Source organism: Gambusia affinis, linkage group LG06 (assembly GCF_019740435.1).
Source record: "Gambusia affinis linkage group LG06, SWU_Gaff_1.0, whole genome shotgun sequence".
In the NCBI taxonomy this organism is placed as follows: domain Eukaryota; kingdom Metazoa; phylum Chordata; class Actinopteri; order Cyprinodontiformes; family Poeciliidae; genus Gambusia; species Gambusia affinis.
This window is the reverse complement of record NC_057873.1, coordinates 3,755,477-3,776,502: the sequence shown is the minus strand read 5'-3', so window position 1 is coordinate 3,776,502 and position 21,026 is coordinate 3,755,477. Positions and strand designations below refer to the sequence as shown.

The 21,026-nt window shown below is 39.5% G+C and overlaps 1 protein-coding gene across 1 annotated transcript in view; it reads left to right on the top strand.

Moving 5' to 3' along the window:
* Positions 1 to 24: 24 nt before the first annotated feature.
* LOC122832867 (scavenger receptor cysteine-rich type 1 protein M130-like) overlaps positions 25 to 21,026 on the top strand; it is a 43,211-nt gene continuing 22,209 nt past the window's right edge. Inside the window, exons 1-9 of the mRNA XM_044120055.1 lie at positions 25 to 220; positions 917 to 1,225; positions 1,302 to 1,601; positions 7,954 to 8,262; positions 8,339 to 8,638; positions 13,303 to 13,611; positions 13,694 to 13,987; positions 14,291 to 14,659; positions 14,823 to 14,908. Coding sequence (XP_043975990.1) covers positions 31 to 220; positions 917 to 1,225; positions 1,302 to 1,601; positions 7,954 to 8,262; positions 8,339 to 8,638; positions 13,303 to 13,611; positions 13,694 to 13,987; positions 14,291 to 14,659; positions 14,823 to 14,908 — 2,466 coding nt within the window. The 5' untranslated portion in view covers positions 25 to 30. The remainder of the gene's footprint in view (positions 221 to 916; positions 1,226 to 1,301; positions 1,602 to 7,953; positions 8,263 to 8,338; positions 8,639 to 13,302; positions 13,612 to 13,693; positions 13,988 to 14,290; positions 14,660 to 14,822; positions 14,909 to 21,026) is intronic.

The window sequence follows — 21,026 nt, the reverse complement described above, 5'->3', positions numbered from 1 at the left end:
CCAGTGGATGCTTGGTATCTTTACTGGGACATGAACTCAGCTGCTACGGTTTGTGCTGAACTGGACTGTGGTTCTGCTGTTTCAGCAAGAGATTCAAAGGAAACTCCAATGAGACCAGTTTGGAGGATCATGTCTGGCTGTTTGAAGTCAAGATCTGCATTAAAAAACTGTTTACCTTATGATGAATACAATGATCAGAGCCTTAGGTTCATCTGCTCAGGTAACTCTGAACTCTCATATTTATTTCTTTTAAAATGTTTCTTCCATCAGGTTCCAGATGTCTGCAGAGAAACCGTCACCTTTAACTAAGAACATGAAACCTTTAGGAGAGGGAAACTAAAGTAATTTAAGTATCCAGATAAAGTTCTCAGTTTAGCCCACATAGATGAACAAAAACTCATCATTTTAATAACTTTTAATCTCTGCTGCTTTGAAGTCGATGCATCAAAATCCCAGGAGGAGTTCAAGAAAATCAGACATTTTCAAAACCTGAAAATTAACAGAAAATGACTTTTGATCCAAAATGTTGGATTTCCTGTTTTTAGGGAAAATAGCAGGAAAACCTTTTGTTTGTTGTGGTGGTTTTCCTGGATGAACTAGGGGGCGCTGTTCAGCCATTTTGCCAAATTCATTTTTAATTCTACTGAAATACAAACAATTTCTGATTTTAAAGTTTACTTTACTTTTAATGGGTTTATTAACATGTTTATGTCCCAAAAATATGATAATTTCAACAGAAATAAAAATTAATAATAAATTCCAGGTTCAGTCGGTTTCACTTCACCTTTGATGCTCTGAGATTTTCTACTTTGGTTTTCTTGACTTTTATTTTTATCAAACTCAGAGATGTTTCCATGTGTATCTAGAAAAATAAAGTTCTGAAATATTTTAAACCTTTTTCTTTCTGCATCCACAGACTCAGTCAGGCTGGTTCAAGGGACCAACCGGTGCTCAGGCAGACTGGAGGTGAAGACCGACCAGTCGTGGTCCTCAGTGTGTGAAAAAGACTTTGACCTGCAGGATGCAAAGGTGGTCTGCAGGGAGATTAGCTGTGGGTCTCCTTCTGTCCTCCAGGGGGCGCTCTATGGAGAAGCAGAGGCTCCAGTGGGGAGCAGAGAGTTCCTGTGTGAAGGCAGTGAGTCTGCTCTGCTGAAGTGCTGCAGCAGGAAGAGTTCAGGTAGAAACAGCTGCTCACCTGGTCAAGCTGTTGGACTCACCTGTTCAGGTAGAGGAGGATCTGCAGACCTGCTGCTGTTCACTGCTTCACTTCCTTCATTAATGAACTCTCTGTCTCTGTTCAGAACAAGACAACTTCAGGTTGGTGGGAGAGGCCAGCCGATGTGCTGGGAGACTGGAAATGAAACATCAACAACGGTGGAGACCAGTGGATGTTGGGCTTCATAACTGGAACATGAACTCAGTTGCTACAGTTTGTGCTGAACTGGACTGTGGTTCTGCTGTTTCAGCAAGAAAGTCAAAGGAAGCTTCAGAGAGACTAGTTTGGAGGATCTGGTCTGAATGTTTTAAGTCAGGATCTGCATTAAAGAACTGTTTCCCGGGATATGAATACAATGATCGGAGCCTTGAGTTCATCTGCTCTGGTAACTCTGAACTCTCATATTTATTGGGGCCTGCCATGCAAAGCAATGGCAGGAACCTATTACTCTACACCCAATAGGTGTCTCTTTATTGGGGCCTGCTCATAGCAATGCATAAGGAGAGCAGTGACTGACATGCGAAGCAAGTCAGTCACTTCCTCCATGCATTGCATGGCAGGCACCTATTAATCTACACCCAATAGAATGCCTCTTTATTTATTTTTTATTTATTTATTGGGGCCTGCCCCATAGCAATGGATAAGGAGAGCAGTGACTGACATGCGAAGCAAGTCAGTCACTGCCTCCATGCATTGCATGGCAGGCACCTATTGTTCTACACCCAATAGAACGCCTCTTTATTATTCTTAACTTCTTCATCCGCGGACATTAATGCGGCTCGTACCGCTGCGAGCCCACCCACAAAAGTGGTATCAAATCGTGCGGCTCGTGCCCGTGAGGTGTGCTATCGGACTTACGATGGCGAAGTAAAAAGCGAAAAACGAGCAAAATTTCCAACTGCCGAAACGCAGAGCATAACTGACACCAACTGCCGCTTTTTTAGAGTGAGAATTTAAGCAGATTTTTGACCCCAAAACAATTATGAAATCGCCGTCACGCCCACAAATATCGCCCTATCGATATCAAACTCGGTCATGACATTGATACGCATTATTGCATCGCTGTAAGGCGATGCAATAATATTAGAATGCTTTATATTCTTCTCTCAGGTTAGGGAACTGCCTTGCGCAGCAAGGCAGTTTGTTAGCATTAGCCTTTTAGCTTAAATAACCTATTACCTATTTTTCTATTACCTTGAATATTTTTACATCAAGTAATTGCTTTCATGAGCATATGACTGATTTAATCCAATGACTGTTATACACTAGATGACTGTGGCCCTTTGAGATGAAGATTAAGAAGAATTTCAAAATAAAAGCCTAGACAATTTTACATTATGTAATTGCTCTTTTAGGCTTTATGTGACTGGTTTATCCAAAGCACTCTTACACATTGGATTAGTGTGGGCATTTATTATTAAGCTTACATTTCTTTTCAAAATAAAAGCCTAAATATACCCTCCAGGTCAGTGCACCGCCACAGGCGGTGCAATAATATGAGCCTGCCTTATCTTCCTCACTCAGGTTAGGGAACTGCCTTGCACAGCAAGGCAGTGCATTAGCATTTTATCTTAAATAAGCTATTAGCTATTTTTCTTACTTATTAGCCATGTTTAGTATACTGAATGGTGTAAGTCAGGTATAGACAACATGCTAGCGATGCCCCACATGCTACTGACAACTTTCATGCTAACATTAGCATTTTGGCTAATTTTAGCTGATTTATTTAGTTTATCATGCTGAATGGTGCAAGTCCATGTTAGTCAATATTCTTGTGATTCTCCACATGGTTCTTTGGAAATTTTGAACTTAGCTTAGCATTGATGCAAATTTTTTAGCATCTGAATGCTGGGTCCAAACCGACGGGCACACTTTGGCAGGCCCCAGTTAAATTTCTTCAGGAATTTTCTAGTTCCTGTGAATGCATGAGAGCAGTGACTGAGCAAGTCAGTTCATTATGCATTGAGCTTATTAATCTACATAGAATCTTTATTTATTTATATATATATATATTTTATTCTTGTTACTATGCGGCTCGTGCTAGCCCACCAATGGTATCAAACGCGGCTCATCCCATTGACTATTATTTTTATAAAATCGGACTTATGGCGATTTTAAAGCAAAAACGACAATATTTCCAACTGCAACATGAGCATAACTGAAACCAACTGGCGCTCCAGTAAATTTGAATTTAAGCAGATTTTTGACCTGGTTTTGAAATCGGTCACAAATATCTTGATTGGTATCAAACTTCGGTCATGACATTGCATATGCCTGCTCCAAAATGTGTTCGATATTTGTCTAGCGCATGTTTTCTGTCAAGGTGCTTCAGAGTGAAATCATGGGACAGGGTAACTGGCCTCTAGGTTCACTTCCATGTATTTCTGAAAAGTTTCTGCACAATTTTGTCTCATCACTGCAATTACTGTGAATGAGGTAAAAATATGAATTACTGATACTATCGGAGAAGACAAATAGCCCTCTCATAAGCTTCAACGGTTTTCATATATGTATTACGGTTCCTGAGCAGCAAAGGTTTTTTGATGCTTTTCCATATTAAGCTGTGTCTCACAAAGATAGAATTTTTTTCCCCCATTTCTGTCTCACACAGACATGACAGTTAGCAGCTGATCCATTACTATAGCAACGGAACACATGAGGTCAGAGCAGCTGATTTATGGGAGAACTCTCTGGAATGAGCTGGCCTTTAAAACTACTGGCTGTTTAGGCCTGTAAATAAGAGATTTAACTCAAACACTTTTAGGCATTGGATTAGTGTGGGCATTTAATATGAAGCTTATGTTTATTTTTCAAAATAAAAGCCTTCATATTGCCCTGTTAATCATCGGTGCGATAAATATGAATGCTTTATATTCTTCTCTCAGGTTAGGGAACTGCCTTGCAAGCAGTTTGCAATAACCTTTTGGCATTAATAAGCTATTACAAGTTATTCACTGTCTTGCGCAAGACAGTGCATCTTTAACACATTACAGCACATTTACTGCACTAGTGGACATATGCAATAAGATCAGCTTGCATAATTTGTTTCAGGTCAGCACTGTCTTGAGCAAGACAATTATTTTCAAACATTAGCATTTTACTGCAATTATTACTGAATGTAAATTACAGAGAACATTCTAATAATATCCCACATGCTACTGAGAGCATTCACGCTAACATTAGCATTTTTGCATTTAGCTTATACACTTACTTTATCATACTGAATGGTGCATGTCCAGTTTACTTAACATTCTTGTGATTCTATTGTTTACATTGCAGCTTTCTTTAGCATTGATGCAAATTTGTAGCATCAGAACGCTAGGTCCAAACCGACGGGCACACTTTGGCAGGCCCCAGTTAAATTTCTTCAGGAATTTTCTAGTTATTCTTTAGTTCTTCTTCCGTGACCGTGAATAGAGCTCAAATGGTAGAATGAACCCCTATAAAAGTGGTATCAAAACGTGCGGCTTGATCCCGGCATTGGAGCAATTACTTCTGGTGGGATTCTGAGTTAATATGATGAAATAATAAGCAAAAAACATCCACCACAAAACCATCTCTATTAGTGTGTATTAGGAATCGCTCTCAAATTAAATATCATTATAAACTTTTCATGACATTGATAAATATGTTGCTCAAAAATCTGTTCGATTTTTTTTCTCATGTCTGGTTTCTGTCAATGTGCTTCAGAGTACAGTCATGCATTTTCAGCAGCATAACACACTTGATGAGTCATCACTTGAGCACTGACCATTAATTACCATAGCAACGGCCCCCAGGTGTCTGAGACTGACAGACAGTGCCTCTGGAGGATAACTTATGATTGGTTGAGAGAGGTTTGGGGGGCGGGCATTGGAACTGCTCAGCGGTTTCAGCACAACGTGTTCAGGTGTGTAGAAGTTAGATGACACCAAAGCTCTCAATGTTTTCTGTTTAAACTCATTGTTTTTCTAACAGGTGTTGAAGGAAAATTACTAAGTTAGCAATTTGAAAAAGCGTCTCCTTCCTATTTGGGTTCTTCCAGCGAGCAGCATAATGGCAATCAGGAACATTTATCTACAGAGTTACAGCGTTTAATCAATGAAAATTCAATGAAGTAACACAAAATCTGCAAAGCAGCCAAGATACAGACTCATTACCTGAGACAGACAAGAATAAAAGTCAAAGACAGAAAGAAAAGGCAAAGACATGTCTTTAAAGGCTGATGCCAAAACCAGAATATGACAGCAATCTGAATTTTATTATCATGTTCGATCTCTTATAGTGAACGTTTCTCTCCTTGTTAATGTATTCATTAAGGCGTAGCTCTGTATGACCAATCAGGCCTACCTTGAGCATCAATAAAACTTGAACTTTAATTTCAGATCAAAAAAGTTTTGTCTCCGGTAGGACAAAAGAACAAATGTATCCTGGTTTTATGATTAGGGAAATCAAATAGACCCTTAACATACGTTCATTATACCTTGAATTTTAAAGTGTCTCCTTCACAGTTAACCTCAGTAATTTAATTTAAGGAAAATTATCTTCACAAACCTAGTTTTTCTAGCAATCTAGATTTGAATCTTTGCCTTATCACATAAATCCTGAACAGTTTTCTAATACTAAACAACACATTTTCATTGAAACAATTTCCATTTGATTCAGATATTATCACAGACAGTACAATTTTCAAATACATTCAGCATTCACCATTCTAAACTTAGATAATGCACTTTGATTAAAACTGCTATTAATACTTAGAAAATGTTAATGATCTCAACATTCTATGTTGTATTTAGTTTAAACCATGCCAGATGTGGTTCAAAATACCTTTGATGTTCTGTGCAAACCGGGTTCTGTTTCACAGGCAAGCTAATTTTATGGCCTCCTGACCTCTGATAACACAGCAGGAGGAACCTCACAGAGAGATCACAGATTTGACCTACTTCTAAATACTTACCTAAGTAGTTTTAGTTTCAAATCCTTACCCAAAATTAAGAAATTTGTTCAAAATCAGACTGTTCATTATAACCTTTACACCTGGGGTAAGATTAGCTGTATTAAGCACTAAAAATAATTTTTCTTTACACAGGCCTGCAATGTTTTCACACTCTCAGGGAGTTGGTGAGTAACAAACTGACTGGGGGGTGGGGGGGGGGTTTGCACGCGTGAGACCAGAGTTGTTGCTTCTTACGACAGCTGCTCCATTGTTGTGTACATATAGTGCTTATCTGAGGGGGAGATGCAGCACTTTGGGTGAACTGGGTCCAGATGGACAACGCGCTGCAGCCCCTTTAAATTTCTTCCGAAATTTTCTAGTTTCTTTTAAAATGCTTCTTCCTTCAGGTTCCAGATGTCTGCAGAGAAACTGTCACCTTTAACTAAGAACCTGAAATCTTGAGGAGAGGGAAACTAAAATAATTTAAATATTCAGATAAAGTTTTCAGTTTAGCCCACATAGATGAACAAAAACTCACCATTTTAATAACTTTTAATCTCTGCTGCTTTGAAGTCGATGCATCAAAATCCAAGGAGTTCAAGGAAATCAGACATTTTCAAAACCTGAATATTAACAGACAATGATTTTTGATCCAAAATGGTGGATTTCCTGTTTTTAGTGAAAATAGCAGGAAAACCTTTTGTTAGTTATGGTTGTAGACCTGGATGAACTAGGGGGCGCTGTTGAGCCATTTTGCAAAATTTATTTTTAATTCAACTGAAATACAACAAATTTCAGATTATAAAGTTTTCTTTACATTTAGTGGATTTAACATGTTTATGTCCCAAAATTATGATAAATTTAGCAGAAATAAAATATAATGGTAAACTTCCAGGTACAGTCGGTTTCACTTCTCCTTTGATGCGCTGAGTTTTTGGGGTTTTTTTCTCCCCTCCACGGGGTCTTTTTATGAGCTCTAGTGTCCCTTGTATGAGAGTAGGCTGACAGGAAACATGTAAATGTTCTCTGAATCTAACTCACTGTAAGGACACTCGTGGGGACCACACAGGAGTTAGGAAAAAAACAAGTTTAAAATATTCAGGGACTGGTGCTGCTCAGGAATGGTCATCAAAACACAGCACCAGAAGAGGGAATACTGGTGATGAACTGATAAAGGAGGTAACTTACAAATGTTCAACAACTGACCTGTCATGTAGTGAGCAGGTGGAGCAGAAAACAGGTAGAATAGGTTGCTGAGGATCCAATGATTCTCTCCACAAGGAGATCAGTGCACAGGGACGAAGATCAGCAAAGGTCATACGGGTAGGCAGAGATAGCAAACTTAGCTTGAGGGCAGGCGATACCTGTTGTGAGGCAAAGCTTGGGTCAGGGTCCAGAAATCCAGAATAGAAGAGGTCAGCTTGGAAGGCGTCAATCCGTGGACAGAAAGTCAGAAACACAGAAGGCTTCCTGCTGGATTTCTACTGGCTCTCTGTCGCTAATCTGACAAGAAGCAGAGACTGAGTGGTGTTTAAGTAGACACCAGGTGGAACACATAATCAGTCCTGGCAGGTGAACAGAATGAATGATTAGGCTCAGCATGGACAGACAGAACATTAATCATGACACTCACGATGGCCGCGTTGAGGACTAAAGGCCTCCAAATGTGGGTCGCGCTATCCCCTATGCCAGCACAGCAATCCCCCAGTTGGGTTTTTTCTTGGCCTTTATCTTTATCAAACTCAGAGATGTTTCTATGAGAATCTAGAAAAATAAAGTTCTGAAATATTTTAAACCTTTTTTCTTTCTGCATCCACAGACTCAGTCAGGCTGGTTCAAGGGACCAACCGGTGCTCAGGCAGACTGGAGGTGAAAACCAACCAGTCGTGGTCCTCAGTGTGTGAAAAAGACTTTGACCTGCAGGATGCAGAGATGGTCTGCCGGGAGATTGGCTGTGGGCCTCCTTCAGTCCTCCAGGGGGCGCTCTATGGAGAAGCAGAGGCTCCAGTGGGGAGCAGAGAGTTCCTGTGTGAAGGCAGTGAGTCTGCTCTGCTGAACTGCAGCAGCAGGAAGAGTTCAGGTAGAAACAGCTGCTCACCTGGTCAAGCTGTTGGACTCACCTGTTCAGGTAGAGGAGGATCTGCAGACCTGCTGCTGTTCACTGCTTCACTTCCTTCATTAATGAACTCTCTGTCTCTGCTCAGATCAAAACAACATCAGGTTGGTGGGAGAGGCCAGCCGATGTGCTGGGAGACTGGAGATGTTACATCAAGAAGAGTGGAGACCAGTGGATGATTGGTATAGTAACTGGAACATGAACTCAGCTGCTGCAGTTTGTGCTGAACTGGACTGTGGTTCTGCTGTTTCAGCAAGAAATTCCAAGGAAGCTTCAAAGAGACCAGTTTGGAGGATCAGGTCTGACTGTTTGCAGTCCGGATCTGCATTAAAGAACTGTTTACCTTATGATGATTACCGTGATAAGAGCCTTGAGTTCATCTGCTCAGGTAACTCTGAACTCTCATATTTATTTCTCTTAAAATGTTTTTTCCAGATGTCTGCAGAGAAACCGTCACTCACCTTTAACTGAATAAAGGAAAGGAAGAAAGAAAGAGAAAAAAGAAAAAAACCATTTTTTCATTTAAAACCAAGTGACCAAAAATGTCAAAAGCATCATAGTCCCAAATGAAAAAACAAACATCTTTTGAGATATCTGGGAACTGATAGCAGCACATTGAAATTAAATGATAGGGAAAAAACAGAATCTCAAAATACAGAGAACAGTACAAATAACATGAACAATTCATTTCATTCTTCTAAAACCACAAGGGATGTACAAACCAGAGAATATTCAAGCTAAAAGAAGTTAAGTACTTAATGATGGAATAGCTATATAACATGTAACAGATATATGATTAGGGAAAAACACAACCAACCATAGTGCAAAGTACAGAAATGTTAATGGAACAATAAACCAAGTATATTAGACATCAGCTGGAGATGGAATATAAATTTCATCTGCATAGAGAAAAATCTAAACAATATTGTTGTAACCTGCAGCTTGGCTAATAGAACTTGATTATACTTATTCTTCTCACATTATAATAACAGATTATTTAGTCAAAGATGGACAAATTGTACATCATGAATGACTGACAAATATTAATATTTCTAAATCTTGCAATAAAAACATTTCTCCTGGGTGATGGTTTCAGTAAATATTTGCGATCAATCTTGATCTTACAAATTATCCTTCCAGAGTATGGTAAAGCCAGAAATAAATCTGTAGTTTTCTTCATTCCTTGTAGAGCATTAAAAGCATCTAGAATTAAAACATAGCTTAAACACATTAGCTTAGAGTTTAAAAATTGAAATCAGAACATCTTATCAAGAATTAAGATAAACTTTCAATGTTGATTTTAACAAAAGAGAAATTCAATATTTACTAATTGTCTTCTTAATCATCAATAAGATCAAAAGTTTTAACTTGCAGCAGTGATATAATAAATAGCCTGGAATTTGAGAGTGTTTATCTGTCCAAGTTTTCCCATTTTGTAAAAGAGTTAAAAAAATATTAATCTTGAAATAAAACAATATTGAATAAGCCAGGTGTTGTATGTTAAAAGCGAAGTTTAAGGAGATGACAATCACAAAATCTCCATTGCAGATATTTCCTTCCAAAAGCAATTTAAGTCGGAGTTGTCACCATTCCTCCTTCTAAGTTTTAAAATGGCTCTGAAAGAGGGTAAAATGCCACCAAGATGGAAACAAGCTACAGTATCTGTTATTACAAAAGAAGGAAAGGACCATCTGAGCTGCAGTTCCTACAGACCTATCTCTGTTCTTAATATTGATTATAAATTATTCACATCAATTCTCTCAAGCAGAAAACAGGAGATACTCCCAGAACTTATTCATACCGATCAGACTGGTTTTATCCCACAGAGACAAACCCATGATTATATCGGTCACACATTGCATATCCTGAACCACGTTCAAAATACCAAACACCTGCTGCAGTGATCAGTGATACTATTTGCCCTTTACATTGAATCATTTGCCCAACTAATAAGGCAAACTGACAATATCAAGAGTATAAACATTCCTGGTGAAGCACACAAGGTGGCACCATATGCGGATGATTTGTTGCTATACATAAGCGAACCAAACACATCGCTGCCTACATTATTTGACAGCTTGAGCAGCTTTTGTGAATTTGCAGGATATAAATTGAATGTGAAAAAATGCAGATATTCACATTTACTTAAATCCACCAAATTCTTTGTGCACTGAACTAAAACTTAAATGGGACCAAACTGTATTGAAATACCTTGGGGTTCTGATCCCCAAAGATACAACCACTATAGTTAAGTGTAATTATGAAGATCTTCTGACCAAAATTAGACTGGATATACAACGATGCACTGTCACACCCTTCATGGGTTTAACCCAAAGAATTGAATCTGTCAAAATGAACCTACTACCAAGATTCATTTTCTTGTTTCAAGTCCTACAGGGAGAAATTACAAAAAGCATTTTATAGAGTGGGACACAATGCTTTCCAGATTTATATGACTCTGGGAAAAAGCAGATAATTAGATTTAAAACACTACAACTTTCAAAAGATAAAGGGCGCATGAATGTACCACATTTAAAGGACTACTTCTATTCTGCACAAATCAGGCCACTGATAAACCTTTTTAATAAAAACTACAACGCCCAATGGAAGGATATGGAATTGGCTCTATCTCCAAACATCCCCTTACAGGCAATTTATGGGAATAAAGATTTAGATGAGATTAAACTCAATAATGAAAATCCTTGGATGAGATCCCAATTAAAGATCTGGACAGATGTTGAACAGGAATATAAACTACATGACACACTAACAATTATAAGATGGTGTGCTTATGATCCCAATTTTAAACCAGATCAAACAGATACAGGATTCTGTAGCTGGACATCTAAAGGCATAGCAGCATATTTCTCATTAATGGATAAAGGACAAATAAAAGACTTTCAAACACTTAAAACGATTTATAACTTGGGAAGACAGAATTTTTATAAATACCTACAAGTACGCCATTATCATAATCAGGAAATTATCAGACATATAGATGAACAGGAACCAGAGCTTAAAGAAATATTAGCAGCATATTAGGCCAAATCCAAAAAAGGTATTATATCACGGTTATGTAAGGACTTATGAGTAAAAAAACACATTCAATTATAAAATGCCTTTGTTACTGCATAGCAGTTTGGAGATGTACCAATTCATACTCATGGAGAGAATTTAACTGGAAATGCTTATATAAACTTTTTTATAACACCGAAACAGAAAATCTCTCATACCAGGGAGGAGCCTGAGTGCTGGAGGCAATGTGGAAACATAGAACCCAACCACTGGCATATATTTTGGGAGCGTACAATTATAAGACATTATTGTATAGAAATGCAAAAAAATTTTGAAAATAAAAATACCTTTTAAATGTACTATTTTTATTCGAGGTGACACAGAATGCCTACCTGAAAAGGTAAACTATCTGTTTCAAATATTAATCACAGCCTGTAAACAAACTGTCACCAGATGCTGGCTCCTCCCTGAACCTCCCACTATAGAAGAATGGATAGAGTGGGTTAATGAAATCTATCAGATGTAGGCCAGTCACAATTGCAAATTTTGCTGAACGATTAATTATCTCAAAAAACTGTTGCGATAGACGATAGTATTGTTTGAAAACCTTTTTACACTAATTTAATGGAAATGACATAATAATGCATGTGATTTCCTGCCAAAGATAGATACACTTTATTTTAAAAAGAAAAGCCAACACTGGAACTGATAAACAAAATAAACAAAACAACCAAAAATAAAAATAAAATTGATTCTCAGTCTCCATTAACAAAAATGTACTTGAATAAAAACGAAATAACATAAAGTCAAAGTGTAAATAAATACTGCATTCAACCAAAACAGTGCAGATTATAAAGTCTGTTTACCATATTGCCCTTCAGTAATCATTAGATTTAAATAGAGAAGATGGGCACATCGACTACCTGATGCAATAGTTCACACTAGTTAGTTCACACCTACATTTTCCCCTTACACAATCTTAGAACTTTGATCGTACTAAGATCGCCGCCAGATCATCCTGTAGTGTGTGGTGTATTCTGATTTAAATCAGGCTTCCAGCTGGGCGCCTGTTGAATGTGACAGGTAGCCAATCAGAAAGCACAGATTCTCCTCCTGTTTCTGAGGGGAAATTACGGAGAGGAATCCCAAACAGCTGACACGGCGCAAACCAAGTCCAGCGGACATTGGAGATGATATGTGGAAACAACATTAATGTTTATAAAACATTTCGTGCAAAGAAAATAGAAATGACGAGGGGAGGAGTTGGAGTAAAATTGCCACGTTGATGAACCCGGTACGTGACATAAATAGGTTCTAATGATTTTCATTCAGTCAGGACGTTTCGCTGACACTAGAGCCACATGAATTGCAGGTAGATTGTAGTAAAGCAATGATTAATGCCTGGTTTTAAAATTAGTTCACTGGACTTCTAGCCATTATGTTGTGCCCACTGTTGGACATCACACGGCACGACCGAACCCGATCGACCCGTTATACCTAGGATTTCTGTCGGCTGTGTGATCTCTCAGATTTTGAAAATGCGTCGACAATCGACCGACAGCACTAAGATGTTGTAGTGTGCGCTGGGCATTAAGGAAATGAGGAAGGGAGGAGTCAGTGGAGAGCAGCAGAGTTGAGTCTTTTTTCATTTAGTGTCATCAACAGAAATCCTTCAGGAAGTGTCTATTTACTATATAAATTACTGAGTTATACACATAAAAGTAATGTCTCTCCAAAATAAAACCCCCATGTTTCATCTTTTTGTTTTGTTTTTGTAAATAGAAATGTAATTAAATAAATTTTGAATCTGATCACAGACTTAAATTGTGCTTTTGTAATCTTCTCAAAACCTCAAAAATAAATTATATATTTAAAAAAATCCAGGTACAGTCGGTTTCACTTCACCTTTGAAGCTCTGAGTTTTTCTAGTTTGGTTTTCTTGGCCTTTATTTTTATCAAACTCAGAGATGTTTCCATGTGAATCTAGAAAATAAAGTTCTGAAATATTTTTAACCTTTTTTCTTTCTGCATCCACAGACTCAGTCAGGCTGGTTCAAGGGACCAACCGGTGCTCAGGCAGACTGGAGGTGAAGACCAACCAGTCGTGGTCCTCAGTGTGTGAAAAAGACTTTGACCTGCAGGATGCAAAGGTGGTCTGCAGGGAGATTAGCTGTGGGTCTCCTTCAGTCCTCCAGGGGGCGCTCTATGGAGAAGCAGAGGCTCCAGTGGGGAGCAGAGAGTTCCTGTGTGAAGGCAGTGAGTCTGCTCTGCTGAACTGCAGCAGCAGGAAGAGTTCAGGTAGAAACAGCTGCTCACCTGGTCAAGCTGTTGGACTCACCTGTTCAGGTAGAGGAGGATCTGCAGACCTGCTGCTGTTCACTGCTTCACTTCCTTCATTAATGAACTCTCTGTCTCTGTTCACATCAAGCGCCCATCAGGTTGGTGGGAGAGGCCAGCCGATGTGCTGGGAGACTGGAGATATTACATCAAGGAGAGTGGAGACCAGTGGATGTTTCGTCTCGTTACTGGAACATGAACTCAGTTGCTGCAGTTTGTGCTGAACTGGACTGTGGTTCTGCTGTTTCAGCAAGAAATTCCAAGGAAGCTTCAAAGAGACCAGTTTGGAAGATCATTTCTAACTGTTTGCAGTCAGGATCTGCATTAAAGAACTGTTTACCTGATGATGTAAACAGTTATCAGAGCCATGAGTTCATCTGCTCAGGTAACTCTGAACTCTCATATTTATTTCTTTTAAAATGTTTCTTCCATCAGGTTCCAGATGTCTGCAGAGAAACCGTCACCTTTAACTAAGAACCTGAAACCTTGAGGAGAGAGAAACTAAACTGTTTTAAATATTACTGACTGACTAAAGACCTATCATAAAGATGCCAGTAATCATGTATAGACATGCTTGTAACCATGGCAACCAGTCTGTGATGAGCTCCCGTCTCTTTCTCATGCATGCCATCTTGTTTTTCACCTCAGATTAGATCCAGTTGTCTCTGTGTTTCCTCTGCGTTTCCAGGTCTGCTGGTTGAGCCGCTCATCTTCCTCTCTTCCTCCACTGACGGGGTTTCCACAGGCAGAAAGCAGGGGTCTGAGCTCCTCATTGGCTCAAGTTTCAGCATCATGTGCTCCATCAGACCTCAGTATGAAGGCGGCTCCTTCCAGCTCATCTTCAGCACCTCTAACTACACTCAGAACCACACCCTGCCAGCTGTTAATCACTCCGCCCTCTTCCTGTTCTCTGCTGCTGGCCACGCCCACCAAGGAACCTACCGCTGCGTTTACCACGTCTACGTTTTCTCCTATAACTTCTCCTCTATGAGCCAGCCTTTCAACCTCACTGTCTCAGTTAAACTCATGGAGTCCATCAGGAAAAGTTCTGCTTCAGGTGAACCAGCAGCTGTCTGCCTCATTCATGAGGTCAGAGAGGAGGATTGATGATATTAATGTTCATGATCAGATCTACAGGCAGCATGAAAACAAGGGTCTATATGATTAATTTCTAACTGGACTCATCTGATGAAAGCTGATCCTGAATCTGTTTCATTCAGTTTCAGCCTATCTCACTGCTTTGATCATCAGTCTGGTTGTCGTCCTGCTGGGTTTGCTGGGATCAGTCCTGGTCCTTTACTTTAAGGTACTGCATGTATCATGCATGATGTGTTCAGTTGGGAAAGTTCTTGCATTGAAGCTGAACCATCCTCTGTTTCCAGGCCAGGAGAAACCAGATGTCTGGACCAGAAAACAACCATCATGATGAAGGATCCAGAGCTGAAGGCAGCTTAGAGGAGGAGACTGCAGTCTGAAGGAACCAGGAGAAAATGATCTTCATTTCACATCCACAGGAAGGAGCAGAGAGATGTTTCAGACTCCTGGAAATCTATCTGTCTATGTATCTATGAAAAATCTCTCTGTGCTCCTGCAGCAGGAAAAAAGTTCAACATTGAGAAATTTGTATCTGGACTAAAACTACTTAAGTAAAACTTATATAAGATGAGAACACAAAACATTCAACAAACAAAATACAATAGAAAACCCACTTCATCAAAATCTGATCTTCATCAACTTTTGCAGGATAGAATAATTTGGGGTCAAAGGTTAGGTAGCCAATTCCATTCAGGCCCTGAACTCAGCTTGTGTCCTTGTCTTAGTTGGGTTATGAATTGTTGTGAAAAACGTAATATAGTTGATCCTGGCTTGTAATACAATGTCCTGCCTGTAGGTGGTGTATGTCATCACTGCCATGATAACCCATCCAATACATCCAGTTCCTACAAGTCTGAACCAGATGCGATCCATCTTAGTAAGGAAGTGCATGGACAATGCATAGTGGACCCATGGCTTCGAGATCATGGATTTGTAAAAGAGATACAAACTCTGTGTGTGAATAATGAGGTTCTGGTGACTCGCAGACCAAGTACATGTAGTAACAAACACGTAGCAACAAACAAAAAGAAAACATGCGGACACTCTTGACCAATGTTGTGAAATCTGGTACAGAGTGATGAGATCTTTCCAGGTATATGCAGAAAATGGATCATAAAAGCCTGAGAGGCATAAATAATCTTGCATTTTGATTTACTGTTGATTAAAAACATACATATTCTTGTATTTTAATTACTGATTGATTATGAAAATTTTTTTGTGTGTTATATTAATGATTATAAAATAAGAATTTTTGTACTTTGATTTACTGATGATTATACAAAGAGTTGATGTAATAAAGAGCAGATTAAGAAATGAACAACACAATGAATGAATGGTTAATAGAAATAACCTCAGATGATTATTTTGAAATAAAATAGAAAGTTGTTTATGTTGAATGATTTATGATAATCTACAGAATTGTAACTGAAGTAATGATACATTTTGAAGCGAAGTGAAATGTTTTTCTCAGACTGTGTTGTAACTGGAGCAGATGTCAAAGCTGAGTTGAGCGGGAAGGCAGTGGAGTTCCACAGAGAAACTAAGATGTTTTCTTCATAACTAGATTGGGGAAGTAAGCCAGATGGTCAGTCTGCAGGCAGCGGAAAAGGAGAAGTAAGACGTTAAAGGCATTGACTACTGTGAGTAAGCCAGACGTGTCTGGCTTACGTTGTGTCTGCATACTCTGACAATACATCTCTATGTCTTGTCAGAGTATGCAAACACCCATCTCCATGTAGCACACGTATTATACAGACACAGATAGGCTGCTTGTCCTGAAATTCAGAATTTTTGTTATTTCCGCAGTCTAGAACTTCACAGGTGGTAAGTCTAACCGTAATCTGAGTGTTTTCAGAATAAAGAATAACCATGTATCTATGTTTGGGCCCTTCTTCAGCTACGTTAATGTAACGGGGTTATCAATTCGTCTGGGGGCCCTGGGGGTTTTATTTGTATGACATTGAGACCAACAGGGTGGTCATCAGCTCTATTTTCATGAATTATTTTGTTCCATCTGACTTTGTTCAGTACGGACCCTAGTGCTGGGAGGAGACTCATAGCTAGTTCTGGGTGGGAAGATCCATACAATTCATTGAGAGCAGAACATATCATAATACAAAAGCTAGGATCTTTAATTCCAGGGAGCATGTAGTTAGGTTGTTTAAGACCTATGGCAGGGGTCTCCAAACTCGGTCCTCGAGGGCTGGCCTCCTGCAGGTTTTAGTTTTCTCCTTGGTTTAACACACCTGAATCAGATGATGGCTCGTTAGAAGGCCTAAGAAGAACATTAACATGCTGAAAAGGTTGTTGGTGCCACCAGGGAGAGAACTAAAACATGCTTGATGCAATCGGCCCTCAAGGACCGAGTTTGGTGACCCCTGACCTATGGCGTAGCCATTTTGAGTTATTTTAGGTACGGTCGTTAAGGCACCACAGAGAGGTGTCATCTCCTCAGGGATTGATTTCAGAGAAATCTTTTGTACTGACCTTGGTTTTCTAAGTTTAACTGAGATGTTGAGTTCTGCCTGAGACGTGTCATGAGGGGATGTGGCTGTGGTGTTCTTACTCTTAGCAGGTACAGGTGGGTCGGTCGTTAGAGGTTATGCTATCTTAGTGAAGCCTGGGTCGACAGTTGGGATGAGGCTGACAGTTCTGCTTCTTCTTGGGTTGATTCCAATGAGGGCAGCTGACAGGGTCAGAAGAATAATAGCACATGTGAAGATTAGACACAGCAGTGTGTTATCTTCTAGTTCAGTGAGTGGGCGGTCAGGCCATGATGGAGGAACAGGTTGTTGTCCAGGTCTGGGGTTAAACCCACTGAGTCTTTGGACAACAGTGTCAATTCTTTCAGGAAACCAATGTCTGTCAACATCTTCTTCCTCAGGGTCGCTGTCATCTGCCCCTGGGTCGCGTGTCAGGGCCCTCACGATGACACCGGTGTCAAGTCCAAGTCAGTGATGCTGCCTCAGCTAGATCCTTATCTACTGTGTGGGCCGATCGGTGGTGATGCTTATTATTTCAGGTCAACACTGGTGGATCCCTCTGTCCTGGTCTGGTCAGGTGTGGGTGGGGTGCCCAGGAACTTCTTGCAGTGCCTGGCGTGAATCCACGTGGTCCATTCAGCAACCTTCACTGAGTTGTAGGTGGCCAGCAACACCTGAAACGGTCCTGTCCACCGGGGGGAACACCAATTTTTCCTTCTGAAATTTTTTTCAAACACAAAATCTCCAGGTTGTATGTCATGCAACATTTTTGTAGCCGGGGCAGGTAGGCCTCCTTGGGCCTGCGACCGGATCCTTCTCATCTGATCTGTTAGAGAAAGGCAGTAGTTAAGCATGTTTTCATCACATGACACTGTATCAGCAGTAGGGGTCACTGGTGGTCCCATTCCCAAGTTAGGTGGTCTTGCAAAAACAATTTCAAAAGGACTGAGATTATGTTTCTGACGGCGTTGCATGCACATAAAAAGCTAAGCTAATGGTAATGCTTGTACCCAGTTTAATTTTGTTTCCTCACATATTTTTATCAGTTTGTTCTTGAGCGATCCGTTCTCAGGCTCAACAGCGCCACCACTCTGCGGATGGTTACTGCAGTGTTTCGTCAAGTCCAGTTGTAATACTTGTGTTCCAAGATTTTTTTCTGTAAAATGTGGACCATTGTCACTAGATTTTTTCCTGGGAATACCCCATTGTGGTAACACCTCCCTTAGGAGACACTTTGCCACTGTGGATGCATCAACATGTTTGGCAGGGAATGCTTCAACCCATTTAGAGAACATGTCAACCATGACTTAACAACATTTCTTTCCTTCTGCCGGTGTTAATTCAATGTAGTCAATCATCAGATGTTGAAATGGGGCTTCAGTTTGTTGGTCTGCTCCTTTTCCTGTTAATTTTTGGCCTTTTGCCACATTATTTTGTGCACATATGAGACAGTTATTACAGTATTCAGCTGCATATTTTGAAAAATTATGGGTGTACCAATTTCTGTCCATTTCTCTCAGCATTCCTCCCTTTGACAGATGATCTATAGAATCTGTCATAACAGAAAATGGATGGAAAAAATGAACAGGTAGACACGGATTACCATTGGGACCAATCCACATGTCTTGTGGTGTGCAGGTGGCCCCACATGGTTTCCATTTAGACATTTCATGTGGAGTAATAAGCTTCTGCATGTCCTGTAATGACAGTGTGTTATCATCAGAGTCTGCAGAAAGGTTGGGGAGAGACAACTGCAGAGACAATGCAGCAGCCTTCGCGGTGGATTCAGCAAAAGCATTTCCTGTTGAAACCACATCCTTACCACAAGTGTGAGCAGCACACTTCATCACTGCTATGCGAGCAGGGAGAGTGATGGCTTTTAAAAGGTCAGAAACAAGGTTATGATGCAAGATAAGTTTTCCCTCAGATTTCAGGAAATTCCTATGTTTCCATAAGTACCCAAATTTGAACGTCACACCGTACCTGAAGCAGGAATCGGTGTACAGATTAAAAGACTTATTTTTGGAGACAATGCATGCACCTGTTAGAGCAATGAGTTCACAGGCCTGTGCTGAACAGGATGGAACAGCTTTAGCTTCAACTACCTCAGTTGATGTAACAACAGCATAGCCGCTCAGAATAGAACCAGGGTTTGGATCTCTGGAGGAACTACCATCCACAAAGAGCGTCCAATCAGGATTAAGAATGGGTTCCTGGGACAAATCAGGTCGGGGCGAGCACACAATTTCCAGATCAGACACACAGTCATGCTCCTCACCGTCATCAGATGTAGGAAGCAACGTTGCTGGATTTAAATGGTGCACCATTTAATAGTTATGTTTGGCATATCCAGAAGTACAGAATAGTACCTTAACCAGTGAGCAGAGGACAGGTGAGCTGTTCTCTGTTCATTGAAAATCAATGTGACAGCATGGGGAAAGAGTAAAGTCAGATCAGAATAACCCATGATGTCCCGAGATGCCAGTACAGCTTTTTCTGCCACGGCCACAGTGCGAAGACAGTGGGGTAGTCTAACTGCTACTGGATCTAATTTAGAACTGAAATAGGCGACAGGCTTCAATTTGTCACCATGTTTTTGGAGCAAAACAGAAGTCATATATAGAAGTAAATATGTGCCATCAGAATCTGAATAAAAAACATTTGAATCTGGAATTTGAATGTTGCATATTAGTGCTTACTTTTTCAGTATTAAAATAAATTCAGAAAGTATTTTTAACCTAAAAAAAATTTGGTGTCATTATTTGTGCATGAAAAAAATATTCATTGTCATTTTTGTACATGGTTGCAATTTTCATTTATTAAAAAAATTCACATTCCTATTTCAAAGTGATAAAAATTTTCAATACACATATTTTTCACATTTTACTTTTTTTTTCGCCACCCATCAGTTCTCTTTAAAGATTACAGGCTTTACCCAAGTGGTATTTCTTTTTGAAATAAAACAGGGGAAGTTGGGTGTGGGACAGCGGGGAGAGGCTGGGGGTGCTAGGAGGTAGCGAGAAGTAATATGCCAGCACTCCATGGTGTAAGATTAACAACGGCCCAATCCATGTTTTAAATCAGGCTTTAAGATAATGTAACAAACTTCATGCACAAAATAAAATATACTATAGAAATATGAAAACATTAAAGTCACCGTTGGGTTTGCGTTCTCCTCCATGGTCGCCAGCCTGGGTGATGCTGGTATTTCTTCAATATGACGGTTGTGTCACGTGATTAGGTGGGTGTTGGAATCGGACATCCATTGCTAATGTCTGTGACCTGAAGTAACCTTGGCCATTTTTACAGCGAATTTTTAGACGCTGAATTTGAGACGGTGAATTTGAGCAAGTTGAATTGGAGGACACTGAAAATATTGCATTTGAATTTTGAAATGCTGAATTTTTTAACACTGAAAATTTAAACAGTGAAAAATATGTATATTGAAAATTTGATCACTTTGAAATAGAAATGTGAATTTTTAATACATGAAAATTGCAACGATATACAAAAAATTACAATGAATTTTTTTTTCATGCACAAATAATGACTGAAATTTTTTTAGGTTAAAAATACTTTCTGAATTTATTTTAATACTGAAAAAGTAAGCACTAATATACAACATTCAAATTTCAGAGGCATTTTTAATTCAAATTCTGATGGCACATATTTATTTCCTTATAGGGAAGGTAAATTACAGCCACATCCCAGTAACAGGAGACGTCAGGCATCTTTTAAACTTAAACAATTTGAATTTACCAACTAAAATTGCGGTCTTGAACAGAAGGAGATACATTACTTACTGATTTCAGTATTTTGAGTTTGACCACTGCAAGTTAACCAAGT